The sequence below is a fragment of the Eumetopias jubatus genome, unplaced genomic scaffold (genome assembly GCF_037043125.1).
Source record: "Eumetopias jubatus isolate StellerSeaLion01/CBP00866 unplaced genomic scaffold, mEumJub1_p1.0 scaffold_11, whole genome shotgun sequence".
NCBI classification, from domain to species: Eukaryota; Metazoa; Chordata; class Mammalia; order Carnivora; family Otariidae; genus Eumetopias; species Eumetopias jubatus.
In genome coordinates, this window is record NW_028274817.1 from 109,849,808 (window position 1) to 109,877,532 (window position 27,725).

Consider the following 27,725-nt stretch of genomic DNA (forward strand, 5'->3'; position numbering starts at 1 on the left):
TTTTTCATAATATTCTCTTAATAATTGTATTTCTGTGGCGGCTATTGTTATTTCGCCCCTCTCATTTGTGATTTTATTTATTTGGGTGCTTTCTCTTTTCTTCTTGGTAAGTCTGGCTAGAGGTTTATCAACTTAATAATTCTTTCAATGAACCAGCTCCAGGTTCAATGATCTGTTCTACCATTTTCTTAGTTTCTATATCATTTATTTCTCCTCTAAATTTTATTATTTCCTTTCTTCTGCTGGCTTTAGCCTTCATTTGTTGTTCTTTTTCTAGCTACTTATGTGTAAGGTTAGGTTGTTTGTGATTTTTCGTGCTTTGAGGTAGGCCTGTATTGCTATATACTTCCCTATTAGGACCAGTTTGCTGCATCTCAAAGGTTTTGGACCATTGTGTTTTCATTTTCATTTCTTTCCATGTATTTTTAAATTTCTTCTTTGATTTCCTGGCTGACTCATTCATTGTTTAGCAGCACATTGTTTAACCTCCATGTATTTGTATTTCTAAATTTTTTTCTTGTGGTTGACTTCTAGCTTCACAGTGTTGTGGTCAGAAAAGGTGCATGGTATGATTTCAGTCTCTTTGAACTTGCTGAGGCTTGTTTTGTGGTCTAATGTGTGATCTATCCTGGAGAATATTCCATGTACACTTGAAAAGAATGTGTATTCTGCTGTTTTAGGATGGAATGTTCTAAATATATCTGTTAAGTTTCCTTGCTTATTTTCTGTTTAGATGATTTGTCCATTGATATAAGTGGGATGCTAATGTCCACTACTATTATTGTGTTATATCAACTAGTTCCTTTATATTTGTTATTGTCTTATATATGTGGGTGCTCCCATTCAGGAGCATAAATAATTAAAGTTTTTATATCTTTTTGTTGGATTGTTCCCTTTATGATTATATAGTGTTCTTCAATGTCTCTTTTTACAGTCTTTGTTTTAAAGTCTAGTTTGTTTGATATAAGTATTGCTACTCTGGCATTCTTTTGATATCCATTTGCATGATAATTATTTCTGCATCTCCTCACTTTCAATCTGCAGATGTCTTTAGGTCTAAAATGAGTCTCTTAGAGGCAGCATATAGATAGGTCTTGATTTTTTATCCATTCTGACACCCTATGTATTTTGATTGGAGCATTTAGTTCATTTACATTCAAAGCAATTACTGATATATATCTATTTAGTGCCATATTATTACTTGTTTTGTTGTTGTGTCTGGAGATTTCTTCTGATCCTTTCTTGTCTTTGTCATTTTTAGTCTCTCTTTTCCACTCAAAGAGTCCCCCCTAATATTTCTTGCAGAGCTGGTTTAGTGGTCATGAACTCCTTCAGTTTTTGTTTGTCTGGGAAACTCAATCTCTCCTTCTTCTCTGAGTGATAGCCTTGCTGATAGAGTATTCTTGGCTGCAGATTTTTCCCATTCAGCACTTTGAATATATCCTGCCATTGTCTTCTGGCATCCCATGTTTCTGTTGAGAAATCTCCACCTACCCATATGAGTCCTTCCTTTGTAAGTTAGGGACTTCTTTTATCTTGCTGCTTTTAAGACTTTTTCTTTATCAGTATATTTTGCAAATTTAATTACAATATGTCTTGGTGTTGGCCTGTTTTTGTTGATTCTGATGAGAGTTTTTTGTGACTCCTGGATATGGATGTCCATTTTCCTTACCCAGCTGAAAATTTCAGTTATTATTTCTTCAAAAAAGTTTTCTGCCCCTTTTTCTCTCTTCATCTTCTGGGACTCTCATATCATAATACAAATGATATTATGTTTGATGGAATCACTGATTCCCTAAGTCTATTCTTGTGTTGCATGATCCTTCTCTTTTTTGTTCAGCTTCATTACTTCCTATTATTTTGTCTTCTAAATCACTAACTCATTCCTCTGCTTTTCCAGCCTGTTTATTGCATCAAGCCTGTTTCCGATCTTGTTTATAGCATTCTTCATCTCTGATTCTTTTTTAACTCTTTTATCTCTGTGGTAAAGGTCTCACTGACATTTCCTATCCTTTTCTCAAGCCCAGTGAGTATCCTTAGGATTGTTGCTTTAAATTCTCCATCAGGTATGTTACTTTTATCAGTTTTGCTTAGATCTCTGGCCATGGCCTTATCTTCTTCTTTCATTTGGGATAAATCCCTCCATCTTAGCATTCTGTCTAAGTCTCTGCCTTCTCTGTGTTAGAAAAGCCAGTTATATCTCCTGCCCCTGAAAGTAATGGCCTTGAGAAGAAGAGGTCATGTAATGCCCAGGGCCTGGTGCTTCAGGGAGTGTCTCTGGTGTGTGCTTCATGTGCTCTGCTGTTGTGTTCTGGCTGTTCCATCCTTCAGGCCAGTCATCTGCAGGGGCTCTCCTTGCCTGCTATGGGCAGTGTTTAGTCCCTGGCCTGAATATGGAGAGTTTTAACTAGGTGTGCCCTGGTCTGCTTGTCAAATGAGACCTGACACCAGCTCCACCAGAACTGAGGCCCCACAGGACTCTCTGGTCTGGAGATGTGGTGTGGGTAGGGCTTTGTGCTGGTCTTCTGTGGGATGGTCCCACTGCTCTGGGACTGAGGCAAACTTGACTGAGAAGGGCAGTCCTGCCAGAGTGTGGTGGGTGGGGCTTGGTGTAAGCAACTTAGGCAGCCAGTTGTCCCTGCTGAGAGGTGGGGGAGGGAAATGGCACTAGCCAGCTCCTTTGCTCCTAGGGAGAGAGATGTCTCTGTGAAAGGTACCTCTTAGAGATGTACTCTGAATGAATAATTTCTTCCCTGTCAGTCCTAGGCATTCTTCAAATTGCTAATTCCAGGCTGTCTTCCCCCAGGTTGTTTGCCTGCCTTCCCCTCAGGAGTAGTGCAGTGTCCTCAGGGCTCCATTCCAGCCAAGCCAGCTGATCTTTAAAACTCTAGGCCCTGCTGGTTGCAAGACCTCACAAAATTCAGCCCGTCTCGTTTTCCAAGCCAATGGCTTTGGGAAAATGTTTTCCTTGTGTGTTCCCTTGTGTGCTCCTCTCTCTGTAGCCCTTCTCCAGGACTGTGGCTCCCTCCCCTCTGCAGCACCCTGATCTGCTTCTCCCCTAAACCATGTCTTCATACTTCTTACATTCTTTGATGTGGGCTCTTTTCTCCCTTTAGTTATGGAGCTTGTTCTGTACCCGTTTTGGTCGATTTCTAGGGGGTATTTAGGATGATTGAGTAGTTATCTAGTTGTGTTTGTGGGATGAGTCTAGGGTCCTCCTACTCTCCACCATCTTCCTCTCCTACCTATTCCCTCAGCTTTTAAAAAGTGCAGATTTATTCATTACAGACTTGCTTTGTACTGGATATGCATGGGACAAATATGCATTACTACTGATTTGGAAAGAACTGCATCAAGAAAACAAAAGCTTAGACATGAAATGTAGTTAGCTATTTTCTTTGTCCTATATGTTACATATTTGTTTACATATATGTCTGCCAGGAACCAGCTGTGGCTACACTGATTCAACATAGCCAGTCTATTCTTAAATAATTGGTGCTATGTTCTTACTGTTCTTCTGTTTTAATTATATGCATGCAAAAGCACAAGAAAGAAATGAAGGCTACACTTAACATTTTAGAAGATCAAGTTGGCGGTTTCCTCACTAGTGGTGAATTCTCTAAACACTTAACAAAATATTCATATTGGCACCACATATTTTACAATATCAATGCTATTTTATTCAGAGCTCTTAATTTGATTGCATCATGTAGCAGGTGTTTAGGTTTTATAATACTTTGCTTTATAAATATGAGTCGTAAAAGGACTGCTTTAATGAATATTTTTTAGAAATGAATTATTTTGAGATGAATGAACCAAGCAATTATGTTGCAAAGAAACAAATCCTAGCAATTGCAGACATCTAAATTTTCATGCAAAATACCTATTATATGAAAAGTACATGAAGAATGAAATGAAAACTGTTCTTATCCTGTCATAAATGATTCACTTATACTTCCCAATAACAAGTTGTATTGTCGGAGCATAAATTATGGGCTATACATTGATATTTTATTTATGCTTTACTATTTCAGTTAATATACTGTACTCTCTATTGAAGCATACTAAATGATAGAGTAACAGCAGGAAAGAGTTAACATACCTCCAAATCACGAACAGCTTACTTCTTTCTAGAATAACATGGTACAAACAATATAGTAGGTTCTTAAATAAATATATGTCATATGAATGAACAAGTTACTAAATAAACCTTTGATTTTCATCAACTGCCATAACATTTATTCCCCATGAGGACTAACTTTAAAATAAGGCAGATGAAAATATTCCATAGCTTGAAAGAAACAGAGGAATTTGATAGTTTTTCTTCTTCTTCCTTATACTAGGAACAGAAAATTCAGAGTCGGAGGAAGAGGAAAAAATTACAGTTCTCTGGGAAAAAGCAGAGAACTTCATTCAGCAAGATAACATTAATTTAATATCCTTTATGTGCTAAGCACTGGGCAGAGAGCATAAAAAAAATCTAAGCAAAAAATTATAATGTGATATAAAACGTAAGTTGCCTTTTTTCTTATCACTTCCCACTGAGCACCGGCCAAATCAAAATTATCATTTTTCTCTGAACACTTCCTATTCTTTCACAATTCTCTCTTTACACATGATATTTCTTCTGCCTAGATAACTTTTCCCCAACTTTTTGTCTGGCAAACATCTACTCACCCTGCAAGTCCCAATGCAAATCCCGCCTACACTTCCCGGATCCCCGCAGTAGTGTTCATCATTTCCTTCTGCACTCCCCTGAGATTTGCTTTAAATCTGTATAATCTTTTAATGACTATTGTCTTCTTTACTGGACTGTATACATCTTAAGAGCACAGACTATGCCTTTTTAATCTTTGTAATTCCTGTTGTATCACTGTTTGAGCATGAATATATAATTGTTAAAAGAAGAAATAAAAACAGTAGATGTAGGGGAAAAAAAGTAGAAAGCCACTATAGATATTAAAGTTTCAAAGAGATAATACACAATCCCCCATTCCCAACAGCACACCTCCTGGTCTAGTCAACTCAGCTTGCTGATGAAGGATCTCACCTCCTAATTTTATAATGGTATGTAGAAGTAAATCAGAATTCATTGCTCAGAAATTCACTTGATATTCACTGGAAAATATGCATTGCATAAAATGGAAGGTATCTGCACTTCTAACTTGCTGATGTATAGTCACTAGGAAGTGGTAGAAGGGAAATTTAATATTTGGCCTCTTTGGGGAATGTGACCAATTTATTGCTGAATAAACACAGAAAGAATGAATTTGATGTGTATTTTTCCAAAGAAAACGATGCAACACTATGGTGCTTAAACCAAGAACTGTAGAGGAATTAAAACTCAGCATATGAAGAGACTTACACAGCTCTATGTGAGAACACTGAAATGGTCTAGACATCTATCTCGCATGCCATCTTTCTAAGTTAAGGTCAGCAGAGATTGTTCATGTGCCAAGCTCCAAAGCCTGGAGGTTCAGAATATTTGTAGGGAGCACTGTAATCATTAATCTTATTTCCCTCTTCAAACTGACAGCTCGAAGTCCAGCACTTAAGTGGTTTATCTCTGAAGAGTCCTGCTTATGAGACATAACATCCTGAACTTCAAACTCTGACACACCCAACTATTTACTGTTATAAAACATGTGGCAAATAGGGGCACCTGGGTGGCTCAGTGGGTTAAGCATTCAATTCTTGATTTCAGCTCAGGTCATGATCTCAGGGCTGTGAGATAGAGCCCCGCATCAGGATCCGTGCTGGGCTTGGAGTCTGCTTACGATTCTCTCTCTCCCTCTGCCCCTCCCTACTCTCTCCTCTCTTAAAAAAAATGTGGCAAATAGAGGACTGCTAGATCATGCCCCCATCTCCAAGCCACTTCTGTTGCACCTTCATGGCCACACTGACTCAGATTTGGAGACCAGTATGCAAAAACACTGAGGACGCCTACCTTACCTTGAGTATTATCTCTTATATCAGGCATGATTTCTGTGATTTAATTATGATAAGGGATAGAGTGCAAGTGCATGTTCTAATCTAAGCTGATTTCTCTGATCTCAGAATAGGGAAATAAGAAGATCCCCAAACTATCATGTGAAAAACATGTCAAGACTCTTACAATACCACTTTCAGAAAATATTTATTCAGCATCCATTATTGTCAGGCATCTGTGATACACACTAGGTATTTAATAAGCAGTTACTTTTCCCACATAGCTTACAGTCTAGCAGAAGAAACAGACATTAAACTGATAAATACACCTATAAATATGTCATGACAAAATGGGATGAGGGTTAAAAGAATAACAGTAAGGGGCTAACCTCCACCAATGGTGAGGGAATAATCAGAGAATGTCTTTTGGAGGAAATGACAAGGTTAAGACTGAGACGTGTAAATGGGAGGTAATATTCAATCAATCTGGTTTCAGATTGTACTCTTCTTTAGAAAGTGCTTTCAGTCAAGTTTATTTTTTTATTTTATTTTTCCAGGATTTTATTTATTCATTTGAGAGAGTGAGAGAGAGTACAAGCAGGGGAAGAGGCAGAAGGAGAAGCAGGCTCCCCACTGAGCAGGGAGCCAGATGTGGGGCTTGATCCCAGGACTTGGAGATCATGACCTGAGCAGAAGGCAGATGCTTAATCATCTAAGCCACCCAGGTGCCCCTCTATTATTTTTTAAGTAGGCTCCACACCCAACAGAGGGCTTGAACTCATGACCCTGAGCATCAAGAGTTGCATCCTCTACCAAGTGATCTGGCCAGGTGCCCCTCAGTCAGGTTGTTTTTCCTTGCCTAACCCATTGGCTTTTAGCAAAATTTGATGATATTACTGATGTTCCTTAATGAAAATAACACTCCCCATTGCTTTTGTGACAATTCTTTTGAAGCTGTCTTCACATTTTTCTGACTACGCCATAAGCCTCTTCTGTAGTCTCTTCTTCCTTCCCAGCCCCAGTGTGGAGGGGAGTCCCTCTGTGGGTGATCTCTCTCTCTATGGATTTGATCCTTATATCCTGGAGACTCCCAAATCTCTATCCTCAGCTACTTCTCAAGCTCCAAATTCATATGTTCAACTCTTTGATGAGTATCTCCTTCTGGATAACTCAGAGATGGCTCAAATTCAATGAATCTAAAACTCAATTTATATTCCCACTTAAATCTATTCTTGCTACTACTGCCCATCTTCATTATTGCAAAATTATCTACTCTATCTTGGCAGCTAGAAAACATGGAATCTTTTTCAACTCCTCCCTTTATCTCACCCCTCATATTCATCAGATCTTCTCTATTCCTGTTTAACCTTAGTTCAACCCTACTCATAGCCTAAGTAGATCATTTAAAACATTTCTGGGGCGCCTGGGAGGCTCAGGCAGTTAAGTGTCTGCCTTTGGCTTAGGTTATGATCCTGGAGTCCCACGAGTGAGCCCTGCATCAGGCTCCCCACTCAGCAGGGAGTTAGCTTCTCCCTCTGACCCTCCCCCCTCTAGTGCTCTCTCTCTCTCTCCCTACACACACACTCTCTCTCAAATAAAGATAAAATCTTAAAAAAAAAAAAACATTTCTGAATTGTTCGTCTGGTCTTCAGATTGTACTCACTCCATTCCCTCCTTTTTACTACCAGTAGTTACCATTTTAAAACAAGTATTTGGGAGTAGGAGACCTGGATTTCATCTGGTCTCAGGAATTCAGCTGGATAGGGATCAAACCATGCTGAACACCTATGAATCCAACAGGAGATCGAAGAAAAGAATAGCAACAACTCTCTGAACAGAAAAGCGACCACTTTCTGGAAGGTAGGACGTGTGGAGAAGTGAATCCAAGGTGATATTCGGGAGGATAGACGGCGGGGCAGGGGGCCTCTGTCGGCCGCTTCTGGCAAGTGATAGAGCCGCGGAGCACAAAATCGGAACTTTTAGAAGTCGGCTCCACGGAGGGACGTCACTTCAGTGGCTAAGCGGGGGGTGGAACCCTTGAGGGGCAGTGTGGTCTCAGGACCCTAGGGGGTCCTGAGAATACTATATCCAGCTAGGCTGTCGTTGAAAATAGAAGGAGAGATAAAAAGCTTCCAGGACAAACAAAAACTAAAGGAATTTGCAAACACGAAACCAGCCCTCCAAGAAATACTGAAAGGGGTTCTCTAAACAAAGAGAGAACCTAAAAGCAGCATAGATCAGAAAGGAACACAGACAATATACAGTAACAGTCACCTTACAGGCAATACAATGGCACTAAATCCATATCTTTCAATAGTTACATCTGAATGTAAATGGGCTAAATGCCCGAATCAAAAGACACAGGCTATCAGAATGGATTAAAAAACAAGACCCATCCATATGCTGTCTGCAAGAGACTCATTTTAGACCCAAAGACACCCCCAGATTGAAAGTGAGGGGGTGGAAAACCAGTTACCATGCTAATGGACACCAAAAGAAAGCTGGGGTGGCAATCCTTATATCAGACAAATTAGATTTTAAAACAAAGACTGTAATAAGAGATGAAGAAGGACACTATATCCTACTTAAAGGGTCTATCCAACAAGAAGATCTAACAATTGTAAATATTTATGCCCCTAACGAGAGCAGCCAATTATATAAGGCAATTAATAACAAAAGCGAGGAAATACATTGACAACAATACAATAATAGTGGGCGACTTTAACACCCCCTCACTGAAATGGACAGATCATCTAAGCAAAAGATCAACAAGGAAATAAAGACTTTAAATGACGCACTGGACCAAATGGACTTCACAGACATATTCAGAACATTCCATCCCAAAGCAACGGAATACACATTCTTCTTTAGTGCCCATGGACATTCTCCAGAATAGATCACATCCTAGGTCACAAATCAGGTCTCAATCGGTACCAAAAGATTGGGATTATTCCCTGCCTATTTTCAGACCACAGTGCTTTGAAACTAGAACTCAATCACAAGAGGAAAGTCGGAAAGAACTCAAATACATGGAGGCTAAAGAGCATCCTACTAAAGAATGAATGGGTCAACCAGGATATTAAGGAGAATTAAAAGAATTCATGGAAACCAATGAAAATGAAAACACAACTGTCCAAAATCTTTGGGATACAGCAAAGGCAGTTCTAAGAGGAAAGTGTATAGCAATACAAGCCTTTCTCAAGAAACAAGAAAGGTCTCAAATACACAACCTAACCCTACACCTAAAGGAGCTAGAGACAAAACAGCAAATAAAGCCTAAACCCAGCAGGAGAAGAGAAATAATCAAGATCAGAGCAGAAATCAATGAAATAGAAACCAAAAGAACAGTAGAACAGATCAACGAAACTAGGAGCTGGTTCTTTGAAAGAATTAACAAGATTGATAAACCCCTGGCCAGACTTATCCAAAAGAAAAGAGAAATGACCCAAATCAACAAAATCATGAATGAAAGAGGAGAGATCACAACCAACACCAAAGAAATACAAACAATTCTAAGAACATATTATGAGCAACTGTATGCCAGCAAATAGATAACCTGGAAGAAATGGGTGCATTCCTAGAGATGTATCAACTACCAAAACTGAACCAGGAAGAAATAGAAAACCTGAACAGACCTATAACCACTAAGGAAATGGAAGCAGTCATCAAAAATCTCCCAACAAACAAAAGCCCTGGGCCAGATGGCTTCCCAGGGGAATTCTACCAAACATTTAAAGAAGAATTAATACCTATTCTCCTGAAACTGTTCCAAAAAACAGAAATGGAAGGAAAACCTCCAAACTCATTTTATGAGGCCACCATTACCTTGATCCCAAAGCCAGACAAAGACCCCATCAAAAAGTAGAATGACAGACCAATATCCTTGATGAACATGGATGCCAAAATTCTCACCAAAATACTAGCCAATAGGATCCAACAGTCCATTAAAAGGATTATTCACCATGACCAAGTTGAATTTATCCCTGGGCTGCAAGGTTGGTTCAACATCCACCAATCAATCAACGTGATACAATACATTAACAAAAGAAAGAACAAGAAAGAATCATATGATCCTCTCAATAGATGCAGAAAAAGCATTTGACAAAGTACAGCATCCTTTCTTGATCAAAACTCTTCAGAGTATAGGGACAGAGGGTACATACCTCAATATCATCAAAGCCATCTATGAAAAACCTACAGCGAATATCATTCTCAAAGGGGAAAAACTGAGAGCTTTTCCCCTAAGGTCAGGAACGCGGCAGGGATGTCCACTATCACCACTGCTATTCAACATAGCATTAGAAGTCCTAGGCACAGCAATCAGACAACAAAAAGAAATCAAAGGCATCCAGATCGGCAAAGAGGAAGTCAAACTCTCACTCTTTGCAGATGATATGATACTGTATGTGGAAAACCCAAAAGACTCCCCCCCAAAACAGCGAGAACTCATCCAGGAATTCAGTAAAGTGGCAGGATATAAAATCAATGCACAGAAATCAGTGGCATTCCTATACACCAACAACAAGACAGAAGAGAGACAAATCAAGGAGTTGATCCCATTTACAATAGCACCCAAAACCATAAGATACCTAGGAATAAATCTAACCAAAGAGGCAAAGGATATGTACTCAGAAAACTATAAAATACTCATGAAAGAAATTGAGGAAGACACAAAGAAATGGAAAAACATTCCATGCTCATGGATTGGAAGAATAAACATTGTGAAGATGTCAATGCTACCTAGAGCAATCTACACATTTAATGCAATCCCCATCAAAATACCATCCACTTTTTTCAAAGAAATGGAACAAATAATCCTAAAATTTGTATGGAACCAGAAGAGACCCCGAATAGCCAGAGGAATGTTGAAAAAGAAAAGCAAGCTGGCGGCATCACAATTCCGGACTTCCAACTGTATTACAAAACTGTCATCATCAAGACAGTATGGTACTGGCACAAAAACAGACACATAAATCAATGGAGTAGAATAGAGAGCCCAGAAATGGACCCTCAACTCTATGGTCAACTCATCTTTGACAAAGCAGGAAAGAATGTCCAATGGAAAAAAGACAGTCTCTTCAACAAATGGTGTTGGGAAAATTGGACAGCCACATGCAGAAGAATGAAACTGGACCATTTCCTTACACCACACACAAAAATAGAGTCCAAATGGTTGAAAGACCTAAGTGTGAGACAGGAGTCTATCAAATTCCTAAAGAAGAACACAGGCAACAACTTCTTCGACCTCAGCCGCAGCAACTTCTTCCTAGAAACATCGCCAAAGGCAAGGGAAGGAAGGGCAAAAATGAACTCTTGGTACTTCATCAAGATAAAAAGCTTTTGCACAGCAAAAGAAACATTCCACAAAACCAAAAGACAACCTACAGAATGGGAGAAAATATTTGCAAATGACATATCAGATAAAGGGCTAGTATCCAAAATCTATAAAGAACTTATCAAATTCAACACCCAAAGAGCAAATGATCCAATCAAGAAATGGGCAGAAGACATGAACAGACATTTTTCCAAAGAAGACATCCAAATGGCCAACAGACACATGAAAAAGTGCTCAATATCGCTCGGCATCAGGGAAATCCAAATCAAAACCTCAATGAGATACCACCTCACACCAGTCAGAATGGCTAAAATTATCAAGTCAGGAAATGACAGATGTTGGCGGGGATGCGGAGAAAGGGGAACCCTCCTACACTGTTGGTGGGAATGGAAGCTGGTGCAACCCCTCTTGAAAACAGTATGGAGGTTCCTCAAACAGTTGAAAATAGAGCTACCGTACGATCCAGCAATTGCACTACTGGGTATTTACCCCAAAGATACAAATGTAGAGACCCGAAGGGGTACGTGCACCCTAATGTTTATAGCAGCAATGTCCACAATAGCCAAACTGTGGAAAGAGCCAAGATGTCCATCGATAGATGAATGGATAAAGAAGAGGTGGTATATATACACAATGGAATATCATGCAGCCATCAAAAGGAATGAGATCTTGCCATTTGCAACGACGTGGATGGAACTCAAGGGTGTTATGCTGAGTGAAATAAATCACAGAAAGACATGTATCATATGACCTCACTGATATGAGGAATTTTTAATCTCAGGAAACAAACTGAGGGTTGCTGGAGTGGGGGTGGGTTGGGAGGGATTGGGTGGCTGGGTGATAGACATTGGGGAGGGTATGTGCTATGGTGAGCACTGTGAATTGTGCAAGACTGTTGAATCACAGATCTGTACCTCTGAAACAAATAATGCAATATATGTTAAGAAAAAAAAAGAAGAAGATAGCAGGAGGGGAAGAATGAAGGGGGGTAAATCGGAGGGGGAGACGAACCATGAGAGACGATGGACTCTGAAAAACAAAGTGAGGGTTCTAGAGGGGAGGGGGGTGGGGGGATGGGTTAGTCTGGTGATGGGTATGAAAGAGGGCACGTTCTGCGTGGATCAGTGGGTGTTATGCACAAACAATGAATCATGGAACACTACATCAAAAACTAATGATGTAATGTATGGTGATTAACATAACAATAAAAAATAAAAAATATAAAACAAGTATTTGATCATTCCTGCATGGTTCTCCAATACCCACACTTGAAAGTACAAATCTCTTATCATGATATTTAGGTACTTTATATAGTGTTGGCCTATTCTCTTTTAAAGCCAAATATTTATATGCAAACAATGAATCATGGAACACTACATCAAAAACTAATGATGTACTATATGGTGACTAACATTACATATTAAAAATTAAAGCCTAATTTTCTGCCACTGTTTTCCATGTATTTTTGTCATGTAAAATAGCTAACCATTGTTCAAACCCACCAGGCATGCTCTTTATTTTGTGTGCCTGTGTATGGGTTGTTTTATCTACCTTCCCTCTTGTTCTTCCTAACACATGCTCATCCTCCTCTAGGCTCCCTAAATATCACCTCTTTTGCTATATGAACCCAACTATCATAGTCAAAGCTAGTTATTTTCCCTTCTGTGTCCCCATGATACTTAGTTCATACTTTTATTTTTGTATTTATACTACAGTATTGTGATTATTTCTGTGTCACTCCCTCTTCCTTAGGCTTTCCAAGAGGGCAGGAACTACATCTTACATCTGACACACAAGTTCTGAGTGTATTAATTGATTCTTGAATTATATATAATTATCTACTCATTTCTTGTTAATTATCATCATCTTAATAGTTAACTACTTATTGAATACCTACTATGTGCCAGGCACTGAATCAGGCACCACACAAATACCATCTCATTTGCTTTTCACAACACCTCCAAGAGGCAATTGTTATTATCTCCATTTTATATTAAAAAATCAAGGTGGGGCTACTGGGTGGCTCAGTCAGTTAAGTGTCCGACTCTTGATTTCAGCTCAGATCATGATCTCAGGGTTGTGAGACTGAGCCCTGCATCAGGCTCATGCTCAGTGGGGACTTTACTTCTCTCCCTCTCCTTCTGCCCCCCTCCTCTCTCTCTCGAATAAATAAATCTTAAAAAAATAAAAATAATAAAAATAACTAAATAAACCAAGGTTATGATGAAATTAATTGCCCAAAAGTGTCAGTAACTGACTGAGCCAAAATTAAATCACAGATTATTATATTACATGACTGATGTTTTTATCTCAGTGTAGCTCTAGCCCCCTTACAAATATCTGTAAGAAGTTAAAACCAATCAGGTGTCATCTTACCTAACATGGAAAAAAAAAAACTCTGTTCCTTTCAGAATATTTAATGTATTATCAGAATCTTCCAGGATTATTTTGACACTTACTTCTCTTGTATGTTGACAAAAGTAACCATATAATGTACAATATTCAATTTTTATTGGATGTATACATTTAGAATATTCAAATAATTTGATTATTTTAAGGATGATTTTTCTAAAATAGGATTTCTTAATATTTATGTTAGTAAATCAAAACTTTTAGAAGGGAATGGACTTTTTAACTGATTGTATACAACTGTATATTCCAAATGATGCTGTGAACACTCTAAGACAAGTTTCTGAAGTAACTAAATGTAATGTCACCAGCTGAGTTATAAGCGTCTTTAATTTTTAATTTGGCACTATATAACATACCAAATTTAATAAAGGAGGAAAATACCACTTCCAGTTAGTTGAGAATTAGGGGAGTTTTTCCTACTTACACAATTTATTATTTTTAAAAAGAGAAGAAAAAGAAGGAAAGAAACTAAGAAAGGAAAAAAATTTAAACGGAAGTAATACAAGTTTCCCTTCCTACCAAGTTAATGTCCTTACCAGTGCACACAGAAGGTCAACTGCTTCCAAGATCAATTCCTGATGGCCAATGCGGCTGACCCCCAGATCTTCTAGCTCCTGATGCGTAATGCGCAGCAGCTGGTCTCCACTGATCTTCTCCCTTTCAAAATTCTTAATATACTGCTGCAAACAGTCATCCAGACCTGCAGAAGAAAAATATGGAAGACCAGAATGAAAAAAGAGTTGAACGAAACAAACGGAAAAATAAAATAAAATAAGCATTAACTCCTTCCAAGTCACAGGTTAAGTCTGTTTCAACTCTGGACTAGTTCAATCATCCACTTTTTTTCCAACCAATATATGGACTGCAGGAGGAAAAAAAGACACTTCATTATTTCCTTAGTTGTTAGGTTCCTATCTGAATTTTCCTCAGCAATTGTTGGAAATCTTTACCTCACTTCTCAAGCAGTTCTCTTTGCTGCTTATTTCATAAAGTGTGTTAACAAGAGGTTCTCCCCACTTCTAAACTTACCTACACTTCACTCCTCCTTTCTTCTTTAACCCCACTGCAGAGGGAGAGTTATCCTTCCTTCCTGTACAAGACTAATCAATCTTCCTGTGCTCTGGAATCCCATCTTCTGCCACCTTAACACTACTTCAGCAATTAAAAAAATTAAACACTCTCTTTATTTCAACCATTTCCTAGCCACTGACTCCAGTATTCGAACATCTGCCAGTTTAATAAACAAAACAAAAACCTTTCCTTGATTTCTTTGATCCTGTATTCCCCCACTAGTTTGTTATTCCCTTCAGAGCCAAGCTCCTTACCTTTTTACCCCACCTGTAATGTACTCCCTAATCCACTAACATTTAGATTTCACCCAAATTCAAAAGTGGAATCCAGAGTGGATACATTTTTCAAGATTACTCAGGGCACTTCCATAAGTGAATAGCAGGCTATAGTTTGGGTCAGCTTCAACTGCCTATGAAATAACCTGATAAAAATGATGAACCAATGGTGAACTGGACTAACAAGATTAGTTCGCTCCAGATTTTTAAGTGAGGAGCACCAAGAAAATGAGGCAATTAGCAAAAACTAAAAGGTCTTAATCTTAAATCAGGCCATAAATATCTCTAGTTTAGACTAAAGCAGTATTATGGGTTTCCTGCTGCGAGTCACTATCCCCTCCAATTCATCTCTCCCAACGTAAAAATTCTGATGTCATTCTTTACCTCAAAACTTCTCAGTTTCTTCATATTTATGATAGAATAAAATCTGAACTACTTTATACAGTGTTCAAGGTCCTTCCTGATCTGGACCCTGCCTTCCTATAAAAACTTATTCCAGACACACTCCACGCTTCCCAATCTCCCACTCTACACTACAGACCTCCATTACAACAATGCCCACATTGTATTATATTTTGTTCCCATCTCTGTATGCCCAACAAATAGCTTAGAAATTCCTTGAAGTTGAGGACTGTGTCTTCTTAATGAAAACCCAGGGCTTAGCACAGTGACTAACACAGAATAGGACTCAATAAGGGTAAAATGAACAAATCAGACATGTTTTTTTATGCTATATCACCTGGTCAGAGAAAATCAGGAACATTTTAAATAAGAGCTAAATCTAAAAATAAGAGTGGAGGGAAAAAACATTTGGTACATGGCATTTTGAGGCACTCATGTCTTAATACATTGCAGAATAATAGGAGACAGAATGCTATTATTTTGAGTTGATTTTTCTTATGATTCTTCTATGTAAAGGAATGATAAAGGATCTCTTACAGCACCAATTCCACCAGCATCATTAGTGTTATAGACCAAGTCACGTAATCTGTGGCAGAAATAAGGGAAAGATTTCATTAATTGGTGCCTAATTTAACTATCAAGGTGTATTACCCCATAATATAGGCAATATCTTGGCTCCTATATTTAAAATGTAAAATATATGGCAAATATACAGCTAGGATATTATAAAATTATAATAATGTCACTTTGTATCAATATACATATTTATGAACTATAAGGTACTTTTATATACATTTTTTCTTACCTGAATTATAAATAATAAATGACCTTATAATATTTTAGAGTTGTCGTTTTGACTGAAAGGTCAAAATCAATATCTCAAATCTGTATATGGAAAAAATATGGTCCAAAAAGCCATCTACAAAAATCACAAAAATGAATACATTATATTATTGGGCTAAAGGCCTGAACTTCATGATTCTAGGAACTACACAGCATACATGTAACAATTAAAACCTTTTCACTCGGGCACCTGGGTGGCTCAGTTGGTTAAGCGACTGCCTTCGGCTCAGGTCATGATCCTGGAGTCCCGGGATCGAGTCCCACATCGGGCTCCCTGCTCAGCGGGGAGTCTGCTTCTCCCTCTGACCCTCTTCCCTCTCGTGCTCTCTATCTCTCATTCTCTCTCTCAAATAAATAAATAAAATCTTTAAAAAAAAAAAACCTTCTCACTCACTAATACACTATTTTATTTAAAGTAGAGCTGTCCCATTTTCAAGAATGAGAAATTCTTTGGTGATTATGACTAGTCTTCAACAAGGTAACATTTATTCAATAGATAAAATGGGAACAAATATATACCAGATTTTAAAAGTGTTATTATCTACCTCTTTTTTAAAGCTTTCATGTGGCATAAATTATTTCTTTACTTTCCACCAAATTTTACCCTAAGTTGACCTATGTTCTAAATAATTATAAGTAAATTTTATAACCTCCACTTATAAATTGCTATTATTCTTAAGAAAACATACAGAAAATAAATTTTGATCCATACTCTAAAAACCACACAAGTGTACCATGAAGAAAATTGTGCACTTTTGTCAAATGAAACATTAAACTATATACATTTTTTTTGTCTAAAACCATGCCTTAAAACAATTAAAATGAAGGCTTGAAATCATTACTATGACATGTGCCTCTGACTCTTTCAGTGAATTATACTGCTTTCCACCATCTGCAGGGAAGAGGAATGAACATAATCATGGATCTAGAAAGATGTTCCAAAAATAATGAAACATTTACAAAATGATGACATTTGAGAGATGTCCTAAGGATGCACAAATTTCCAGTAAATCAACAATATTACAAAAGGAGTAAAATAAATTAATCCACTATATGTGGAAGTAGATATGAAAGGTGCAAATTACTATATTTAATGTTCAAAATCTTTTTAAAAAAGATTTTATTTATTTATTTGAGAGAGAGAGAGATTGAGAGAGCATGCGTGAGCGGGGAGGAGCAGAGGGGGAGGGAGAAAGAATCTGAAGCAGACTCTGCACTGAGTGCAGAGCCCAAGTTCAGGGCTGGATCCCAGGACTGGGAGAACATGACCTGAGCCGAAACCAAGAGTTGGACACTTAACCAACTGAGCCACCCAGGCATCCTAATGTTCAAAATCTTAAAAACCCACTTAAAATGGTATTAAGAAGATGACTCTATCCCTACTCCAGGAAATTTTACTTTATACACCATTTTATACATACTACATGTACTCTTATCTATAAACAGAACACTGATATTTAAAGCAAAAAATAAAAATGTAAATTCTTGTTAGAGTTCTGTTGCCACTATTTACTGTGAATTACAAAGATCAACAAATGAAGATTTATGAGGACTTTTGTCACTTCTGCAAAATAAGGTCAGGAAATTAAGATGAACACATATTAATCCGATATCCTTTTGCTGGACTCAAATACGTGAATGATAACTCGAGGCAGAAGGTCTTAATTTTAATGTAGTTTTCAGTCCCCTTATTTCACTGACACTGCTTTTTTCCAAGATCATCAATGACCAAAATCACACCAGACTCAATTGCCTCATTTACAATCTCATTCTCCCTAAGCAAGTTATTTCTCTATTTCTACCACCATTTTTCTAGTCTCAAAACCATCTTAGATGATCCCCCAATTTAATCTCTTATCTTGTCAGTTAGTGAGGAACATAATTTCTTCATTCAAAATAGCTCTTGCTCTGTCCTTTCATTTCTGATCTCATTGTCACCAACTTACTCATGCTGTACAGCCTGCCCTGATGCCCATCTGCTCCCCCTGGCATCAGTCTGTCCAGTCTATCACAGTCAGATCTCTAAAAACACTCTTTGATTAAGCCATTTCCCAATTCAAAAATGTGAAGGAATCTTCCTGACAAAAGGTTAAAATTCAAAAATCTTTTTTCTTATTTTTAAGACATTTTTTGGGGGGAAGGGGTCTTGGATGTTATTATCAGTTAGCATTTGTGTATTAATTGCAACAACTACTACAGACAATAAAAGCATTTTCTACATTACAAACAGCCAGAAAGCTCATATAACCATGCTTTTCTTCTATGCACAGGATGATATATAATGATAAATGATCTAGCAAAAGACAATTCCTATTTAAGATCTTGTGATACTTCCTAAACCATCTGAAAAGTATGAAATTATATTCAATAGCATTTTGGCACTAAATGACTTTACTGTATTCTAATTATTGGAAAACTGGCTAACCTATATAAATATACAAGCTACTTTACAGATTCCCAGAATATTTAATAAAACAAATTCCTGAACTATTCTAGAAAAATGAGATTTTTGCTCTAGAACCCATGTAGTTAAAAATTTAACAATTTCCATATAGTTCTCGGATGATATAGCCTTATAAATTCTTGCTTTAATTCAGAGATGAGCTGCACATCACTCTTACTTGGTAAGTAAAAATGTATTTACTCTTTGCTGTGCTTTTAATTATATTCCAGTTTATATTTTGTTCAGCCAAAAAAAAAATAAGGAAAAGTTTTCTTCAAAAACACCTATGCCACTAGACAATTCTAAATTCCAACAATAAAAAAAAGGCAGTATCTGTTTTAACAACTGAGAAACAACATAACAAGAATAACCAACTGTGGGGCATCCCTACCACGAAATACTACTCAGCAATAAAAAGGGAACTACTGATATACACACGTGGATGGATCTCAAAGGTATTATGCTGAGTGAAAATGGCAACTCTGAAAGAAGTTATTGAATGATTCCATTTATACTACATACTGAAAAAGGCAAAACTAAAGCAACAAAAAACGGATTATTAGTTGCCAGGGATTGGGAATGTGAAGAGGCTAAGCAGCAGGAGGGAGTTTTTTGGGGGTGATAAAACTGTTTTTTATCATGACTGTGGTGTGCTGGTGACATAATTCTACACATGTGTTAAAATGTTTACAACTCTAACACCAAAAAACTCAATTTTATTCTGTTAATTAAAAATTTTTTTCTCAGTTACAAATGAATTCCAGGCAACAAACATTTGGAATATACTATTAAACTCAAAATTTCATTGAAAAATTTTCCTTCTGACATTTTCTCATGGTGTTCGATATAAAAGACCCAGACCAGGGAACAATGTTTCCAACATTCCATTCAGCATCTATTTATTAAGCACCTACTAAGTTTGGGGCAGTGTATATACCAATGCATTTAACTACCTTTGAAAAGACTCCTTTGCTCTGCTGATTGGCAGAGCTGAAAGGCTATAAACAGAATTCTCCCTACGAAGCTGTATAGGATATGGGGTGTGTAGACTGATGCATTAGAAAACCAATCACTGCCTGTAGTCTCTGGAAGACTTCTGAGAAGCCCAAACCTCACTACGCTGATCATCATCATTTCTACTCTTCTCAGACCTACTTTGTTTCTCTAACAATTTAATGTTGTCTTTAAGAGACTAAAAAAAATCCTGACTGGGTAACAATATGCAATTGTTCCATTTTGCAAAATAATTCAGCTTCCTTACAATCTGTTCCTGGTTCTTCATTTTAAACCAGAGTAGATTTTAAATGCCAGGCAACTTCAAAATGAATTTCTAAAAAATATCTGGTTTAAAACTCCCCTCCCTACAAAATGACCAAAAGAAAACAAAAGTAAAGAAGAAAACTTAATCAGCACTGAAACCAGGAGACAGTGCCAACCACCTAATATAGTCACGATTTAATGTTAAAAAAATAAAAAGGTATTAGAAGAAATCTAGGTTCTGTATCAAACCAGAGCCAGAAACAGTAAAGACAATTATTTGACTACATAAAAATTAAGTTTTTGTTATGACATATCAAATCAGAATATTCACAAGAAAGTCCTTAAAACATATCCAGTGATAACACTACATCAAGGCCAACTGAAGAGGACAAAGTAACCCACGGATATACTATCAAGTTGCTTAAAACTGCTCAGTTTTAAAATAGTGGTATCTGGTAATCTGAGACGGCAACCTTAAAATGCACATCACACAAAACAATGTTTGAATGGTTTTATAATTTTTAATTTTTAAGGTTTTGTATCCAGAATGTGGTAAAGCGGCTGGACAATCAGTTCTTCTCAAAGTGATTTTTAGTACAGCTTAGAAGCTCTGGTTTTTTTGTTTGTTTGTTTTAGATTTATTTGAGAGAGAGAGAGACAGAAAGAGAGACAGCGCACAAGGGGAGGTGAGGGAGAGGCCGAGGGAGAAGCAGACTCCCTGCTGAGCGTGGAGCCTGACGTGGGCTCATCCCAGGACTCTGAGATCAAGACCTGAGCCAAACAAAAGCAGACGCTTAACCGACTGAGCCACCCAGGTGGCCCGCTTACAAGCATTTAAATGTTCTTTAAGTAAACATGAAATAAATTCTAAATATTATGCAATTATTCTACACTTTCATCTTTTAATTTTTTAAAAACAAAGTCTAAAATGATTTTAATGACATGTTCAGTAAACAAAGACTGACTGGTTTTTATCATGAAGCCTAAAGCTATTACATACTTAAGAATTCACATACAACATTTTTCAAAGATAACATTTTCTCCCTCAAATTAACAGTCCATTTCACATACTTTTAAGTAACACTGAAACTATTTCTTTGCAAGTCTTCACAGTCTTTGCTAAGAATATTGTATTAACAGAAAAATGACTTTAATAAGAATCATAGGTAGACCAAGCATAAGGAATTAGTTGCAAACCTACAGATTAGAGATATCTTTCATTTTACAACTTAATAGACCATCATTTTTTATTTTTTGTTATGTTTAAGGAAGCTTAAGTCCATTTAAGCCTTACATCTTTCATTCCAACATTCAAGAACCTCCAAGTTCAGGCCCCAAACTATTTTTCTGACATTCTCTCTTACACATTCATATATCCTACGCTGCAGCCAAATTGAACAACTCAACTATTTCCTTAATGTGATTGTTCATATTACCCAGAATACTTACATATTCTACATATTTAGTTGTTGAAATCCTGTTAGGTCTTGATCATTAAATCTGATGGATCTCTCTTCTCTGTATATCTATGGATTTTATACTTATGGCACTTATTACTCATGCTGTTTTGTTATAATCTTTGTATTAGTGTCTTATTCCCCCAACAGATTAGAGAACCCTGAAGGGCAGCATCACTGACTCCTTCATACAGCACTGAGCACAGAGAGCATCTGATACATAATCAGTCAGTCTTTCATTTAATCAATATTTACAAAGGTGACTGCTATGTGCTAAGCACTGGGAATCAAATGCTGAGCAAAGACTGACATGGCCATTGACTTTATGGCGTTTATATAATACTGAAGATGACCATCAATCATTAATCATTTAATTGATAAAAACAGATGTATAAATACAGGCCATGATAACTGTTATGAAGAAAAAAAATACGCTGTGCTGTGAGAAACAAAAAAGGAGACTTAACCCTATGCTGAGGTGACAAGTCAGGAATGGAAGACTTACTTGAGGAATCGATGACTACATTATGATTCGTAAGCTTAAAAATTGTTAACTAGGCAAAGGGGAGGAGCGGACACTGCAGGCAAAAGAAACAACATATGCAAAGACTGTGCTACAAAAAGGAACACTGCACATTGGAAAAACTGAAAGAACTTTGTGTGACCAAAATACAGAGAAAAGAATGGAACAGGATAGGGTTAGAGTGATGGGCCTGGGGCAAGATGATGCAGTGTGACCCAAGAGCAATGAGAAGGTATCAAAAGATTTGAAACAGGCAGCATTAAAAGTGTTCTGTGTTTTGTGAACATTACTCCAGCTGTGGTATAGTAAATGAATTGGAGGCTGCCAAGACATGCAGGTTGGGTGACATTTGAAATAATGTAATTATCAAATGTTAGTTTGTCCAAGGACAATAGCAGGAAAGGAAGAGAAGGCTAGAAAGAAGACAAAACATGCAGGAGTTGATGCTGGATTAGAGGTGATGGAGGGGTGGCCAGGGGAAGGGAGATGATGCCTATATTTCTGGATTACAGAAATGGATTAATGGTGGCATTATTCAGAGATGATGGAAACACCGCAGAAGTAGTTTAGGGTAGCTGGCTCTCTTCTGGACATACTGAGGTTACAGTTACTTTGAGACAGGCAGGTAGAAATGTTGAGTAGTCAGTCAAAAATAAAGGTCTGCTCTGGAGAAATATATTTGAAAGTCACTGGCATCTAGGTAGACAACTGAAGCCATGAGTGTTACTGAGACTAAATAGGGAAAATGAGTAGAGCAAAAAGAGGATTTAGAACTGAACTTTAAGAAACCCCAAAATGGAAAGGCTTGTTACAGGCAAACCTACAAAGAAAACTAAGGAAGTACAGCCAGAGAGGAATGAAAAAAAAATGAAGGGTGGTGTCATGGAAGCCAATGGAAGAAAATGTTTCAAGACTGGCAGTAAAGGACTGTGGTAAAAAAAAACCCAAAACCAAACCAAACCAAAACAGAAACAAAAAACAACAAAAAAAAGATTACTAGAGTTTAAAGCCCACTATGAATTTGATAATTAGGAGATTATCAGTGACTTTAACCAGAGAGTATTATAATGATAGAAACAGAAGTCATACAGGACATAGAGTTGACAGGTGAGAAAGTAGAGGGTTTGCATGTGGAATACATTTTGGGGAGATTATGTGGTATTGGTAAGGACTGGAGAGTGGATAGGGAGGTGTCATGACAGGTCAAAGGGACTACTGTTATACCAATTTTAGAGATGAAGGAATAAAATCTTTGTGAAATTAAGTAGCTTCCTAAATCTACACAGTAAGTAGATTGACCGGCAGTAAGTGACTGGCAGAGCAAGGATTAAAACTTAGTCCCAGAGGATTCTGAAGTTCAATCTATTTTGACTACATCAGACTATTTCAAGACTGAAAAAATATATCTGAACAATAAAATGTATTTATATGCTTACAAAAAAGTAAATGGAGCTTGACTGAAACATATAGTTATTAAAATGAAGAAGGGATAACATAGCACAGTGGCTAATAAAATCATACTCTTCCAGACCTACATGAAAGAAATTATTTGAAACTACCAAGAACTGGGCGGGGGGGGGGGGGGGCTGGGTGGCTCAGTCAGTTAAGTGTCCAACTCTTGATTTTGGCTCAGGTCATGATCTCAGGGTTGTGAGATAGAGCCCCGCGTCAGGCTCATGCTGGGTGTGGCACTTGCTTGAGATTCTCTGTGTCCCTCTCCCTCCCCCACTCTAAAAAAAAACCTACCAAGGACCAAATTCCACGCTAATATACCCTGATGAATTGAACACAATGTATGGCACCTGGTTGACATCTGATCTGAGGTTGCATTAAAATGAATGAAAGGAGCAATGTCACTGATATCGATGCACTACCTGCTCACTTGAGAACTCTTCCTATGTTCCTCAATGCCATCCTTCAGCCACCCTCCTCCTACAAGCAAACAGTTGCTCTATAACAAATAGTATATGATTTCTTTTCATGAGGATTCCTAATCAAACCAAATAAAATAGAGAAAAGAAGGATAATTCTTTTCTTTTGGGCCTTCTTCTGGGCCTTTTCTCATTTACTCTGTCCTAATTTCTTTTAGAAAATGCTAAGCTGGCAATAATCTTCCATTATTTCCAAATGGAAGAATTGATGCTGATCAACAGTAATACCTTTCACTCATTTTTTGTGCTGTGTGCCAAGCACTGTTTCAAGTACTTCACAAATATGTTCTCATTTAATCCTTAGAACAACCTTAAGAATTACATATTGTTGGGTAGGGGGATGGGTTAGCCTGGTGATGGGTATTAAAGAGGGCACGTACTGAATGGAACACTGGGTGTTATACGCAAACAATGAATCATAGAACACTACATCAAAAACTAAAAATAAATAAATAAATAAATAAATATAAATAAGTGGCAAAAAAATATCCATAACCTTAAAAAAAAGAATTACATATTGTTATCTTGATTTTACAGATAAAAAATTGAGATTTAGAGGCCAAACCCAGGATCCCACAGCTTAATAAATAGAAAGGCAAGGTCTAAACCCAGGTCTGTCTGACTCCAAATCCCTGCCCTTAAAGCCTAAGCTAAATTAGAGGAAGGTGGTGAAGGGTGGAAAGGGTTGTTTCCAGTCCTCAAAAGGACTGTTCCCAAACTGATCATCTGTACCATACCAAAAGATGTTACGCCAAAAATATTTTTCATTTTCTATTTAAAACTATAAATACATTGTTTTAAAGAACATGTATCTAAATTACACTTTGTATCAAAATGGATTTAAATATGTTGTTTACATACCCACCCATGCACAATTCAGAAAGGTAACACAAATTAAAAGTAGATGAGTAAAATAGTTAAAGGAAAATACCATTAGTCATAAAATGGGAGCCAGAAATAATGGTAATGTAAGAAATTCATACCAATGAAGAACATGGCACTTGCTAAAGTGTGGGAAGAGCTAGAACACTGGCTGCAAACTATCTACCTGATAAAGAGGAAAACAGTATTAGGTACATAGTTAAAAACACTCATTAGATAAAAGCAAGCCAGTTTTTCAGAGAAACTCATCCATTCCTGATACTAAAACCAGAAAAAAAGATTTCTTAAGGGAAGAAATCCTTGTGTGATATAAAGAACACTGCCTTCAATAAACAGTTTGAGTAAATACAACCACAAATTCCCACTGGAGTGCTTTTTACAGCACTTCTGAATTATATTTTTTCCAAAAATTATATTATATTGTACACCAAATAACAACTTGTTATCATAAAAAATATTTGTATTTACTGGTTTTAAAGAGGTTACAATTTATCAACAGAGGTTATAATTCTATGGAGAAAATAGCTAACAGTGTTTCTCTTTTGTAATGGTAAGAAATAAATAGGTGAGTTGTGTTTGAATCGTCTTTAGAAAATTGATAGTTTGTCAAAAGGTGCCTAAAATGTTTTGGAGATGCATACTATGTATTTATTCAATATAATGACAATTTAAAATGAAAGAGTCCTAGGGTACCTGGCTGGCTCGTTTGGTGGAGCATGTGACTCTTGATCTCAGGGTCATGACTTCAAGCCCCATGTTGGGCAAGGAGCCTACTTATTAAAAAAGAAAAGCCACATATTGCCATACTTCATATCTTGAAAAGCATGTTTACAGATTTTTATTTTATTTTTTAAAAAGATTTTATTTATTTATTTGACAGAGAGACACAGCGAGAGAGGGAACACAAGCAGGGGGAGTGGGAGAGGGAGAAGCAGGCTTCCTGGCGGAGCAGGCAGCCTGATGTGGGGCTCGATCCCAGGACCCTGGGACCATGACCTGAGCTGAAGGCAGACACTTAATGACTGAGCCACCCAGGTGCCCCCAGATTTTGATTTTAAAAAGTATGTCACAGGAAACAAAAGAAAAAAAATAGACAAAATGAACTTTATTAAAGTTAATAACTTTTGTTCAGTAAAGGACACTATAAACAGAGAAAAGGGGAGCCTGGGTGGCTCAGCTGGTTAAGTTCCATGTAAGTCTGCCTTTGGCTCAGGTGGAGCCCCGCATCAGGCTCCTTGCTCAGCGGGGAGTCTGCTTCTCCCTCTACTTCTACCGCTACCCCTGCTTGTCCTCTCTCTCTCTCTGTCAAATAAATAAATAAAATCTTTAACAAACAAACAAACACAGAAAAAAGGCAACCCACCGAATGGGAGAAAATATTTGCAAATCGTAAATCTGACAGGGGACTAATATTGAGAATATATTAAGAATTCCTGTAATTTCATTTCAACAGCAATGAAAACAAACAACTCAACTAAAAATGACAAAAAATCTTACATAGATATTTCTCCAAAGAAGATATACAAATGACTAATAAGCCCATGAAAAGATGCTCAACATCACTAATCATTAAGGAAATGCAAGTCAAAATCACAATGAGATACCACCTCACACCCATTAGGATGGCTACTATCCAAACAACAACAAACACCCCCCCCCAAAAAAAAGCTCAGAAAATAACAAGCATTGGCAAGGATGTGAATAGACTGGAACTCCTGTACAGTATTAGTGGGAATGTAAAATGGTGCAGCTGCTATGAAAAACAATATCATATAGTTACTCAAAGCAAAAATTTAAAAACAGAACTACTATATGATCCAGAAATTCCCCTTCTGGATATACATCCAAAAGAATTGAAAGCAAGGTCTTGAAAAGATATCTGTACACCCATGTTCACAGCAGCATTATTCACAACAGCCGAAAGGAAGTACAAACAGACGAATGGACAAACAACACATAGGGTGTATGTGCGTGTATATAGATATAATGGAATTATTTTTCAGTCTTAAAAAGCTAGAAAATTCTGACACATGCTGTAACACAGATGAACCATGAAGTCATTATGCTAAGTGAAATAAACAAGTCACAAAAAGGCAAATACTGTACAATTCCAATTACATGAGGTACCTGGAATTCATAAAGACATAAAGTAGAATGGTGGTTGCCAGGGGGAATGGGGAGTTAGTGTTTAATGGGTACAGAGTTTCAGCTTTGCAAAATGAAGAGAGTTCTGTGGATAGATGGTGGGGACAGTAGCACAACAATGTGAATGCATTTAAACATCATTGAACTATACACTTAAAAATTACTTATAATAAATTCAATGTTATGTGTACTTTACAGTTAAAATTTCAATGTTTATTTTACCACAATGAGAAAAATACGAGTTAACAGATTAATCTTAAATAGCCTAAATTTGCTACTTTCAAATTTTACTTAGATTTAGGCATTTGGGGAGGTATTATGGGTATATGAACACCATAGGTGTAAATTACTATTTTATATATGATTATACATGCTATGCCCAGGTATAATCAAATTTCTTTTTTTTTAAAAGATTTATTTATTCATTCATTTGAAAGAGAGAGAATGAGAGAGAGAGAGAGGCCACAAGAGAGGGGGGAGGGTCAGAGGGAGAAGCAGACTCCCTGCTCAGCAGGGAGTCCGATGCGGGACTCGATCCAGGGACTCCAGGATCATGGCCTGAGCTGAAGGCAGTCGCTTAACCAACTGAGCCACCCAGGCGCCCTATAATCAAATTTCTTTAACAGAAACACAATTTCCCTTTTTTATAGACGATGAAGAAACCATCAAAGCCGACGATTCACTAAATTCAGTAAATCTTACATGGAACTCATCAACATGATATCTCACCCAAGCAAATTCATCATGGAAAATAATTTGCCTAAGGATGCCTGGCTGGCTCAGTTTGTAGAGCATGCAACTCTTGATCTTGGGGTGGA

At 37.3% G+C, this 27,725-nt stretch overlaps 1 protein-coding gene across 4 annotated transcripts in view; it reads right to left on the reverse strand.

Annotated features, from left to right (window-relative positions):
* CNKSR2 (connector enhancer of kinase suppressor of Ras 2) overlaps positions 1-27,725 on the reverse strand; it is a 275,956-nt gene that overhangs the window by 203,608 nt on the left and 44,623 nt on the right. For all 4 annotated transcript variants that reach the window (XM_028122619.1, XM_028122618.1, XM_028122617.1 and 1 more), the window contains exon 2: positions 14,212-14,375. In XM_028122619.1, coding sequence (XP_027978420.1) covers positions 14,212-14,375 — 164 coding nt within the window. The remainder of the gene's footprint in view (positions 1-14,211; positions 14,376-27,725) is intronic.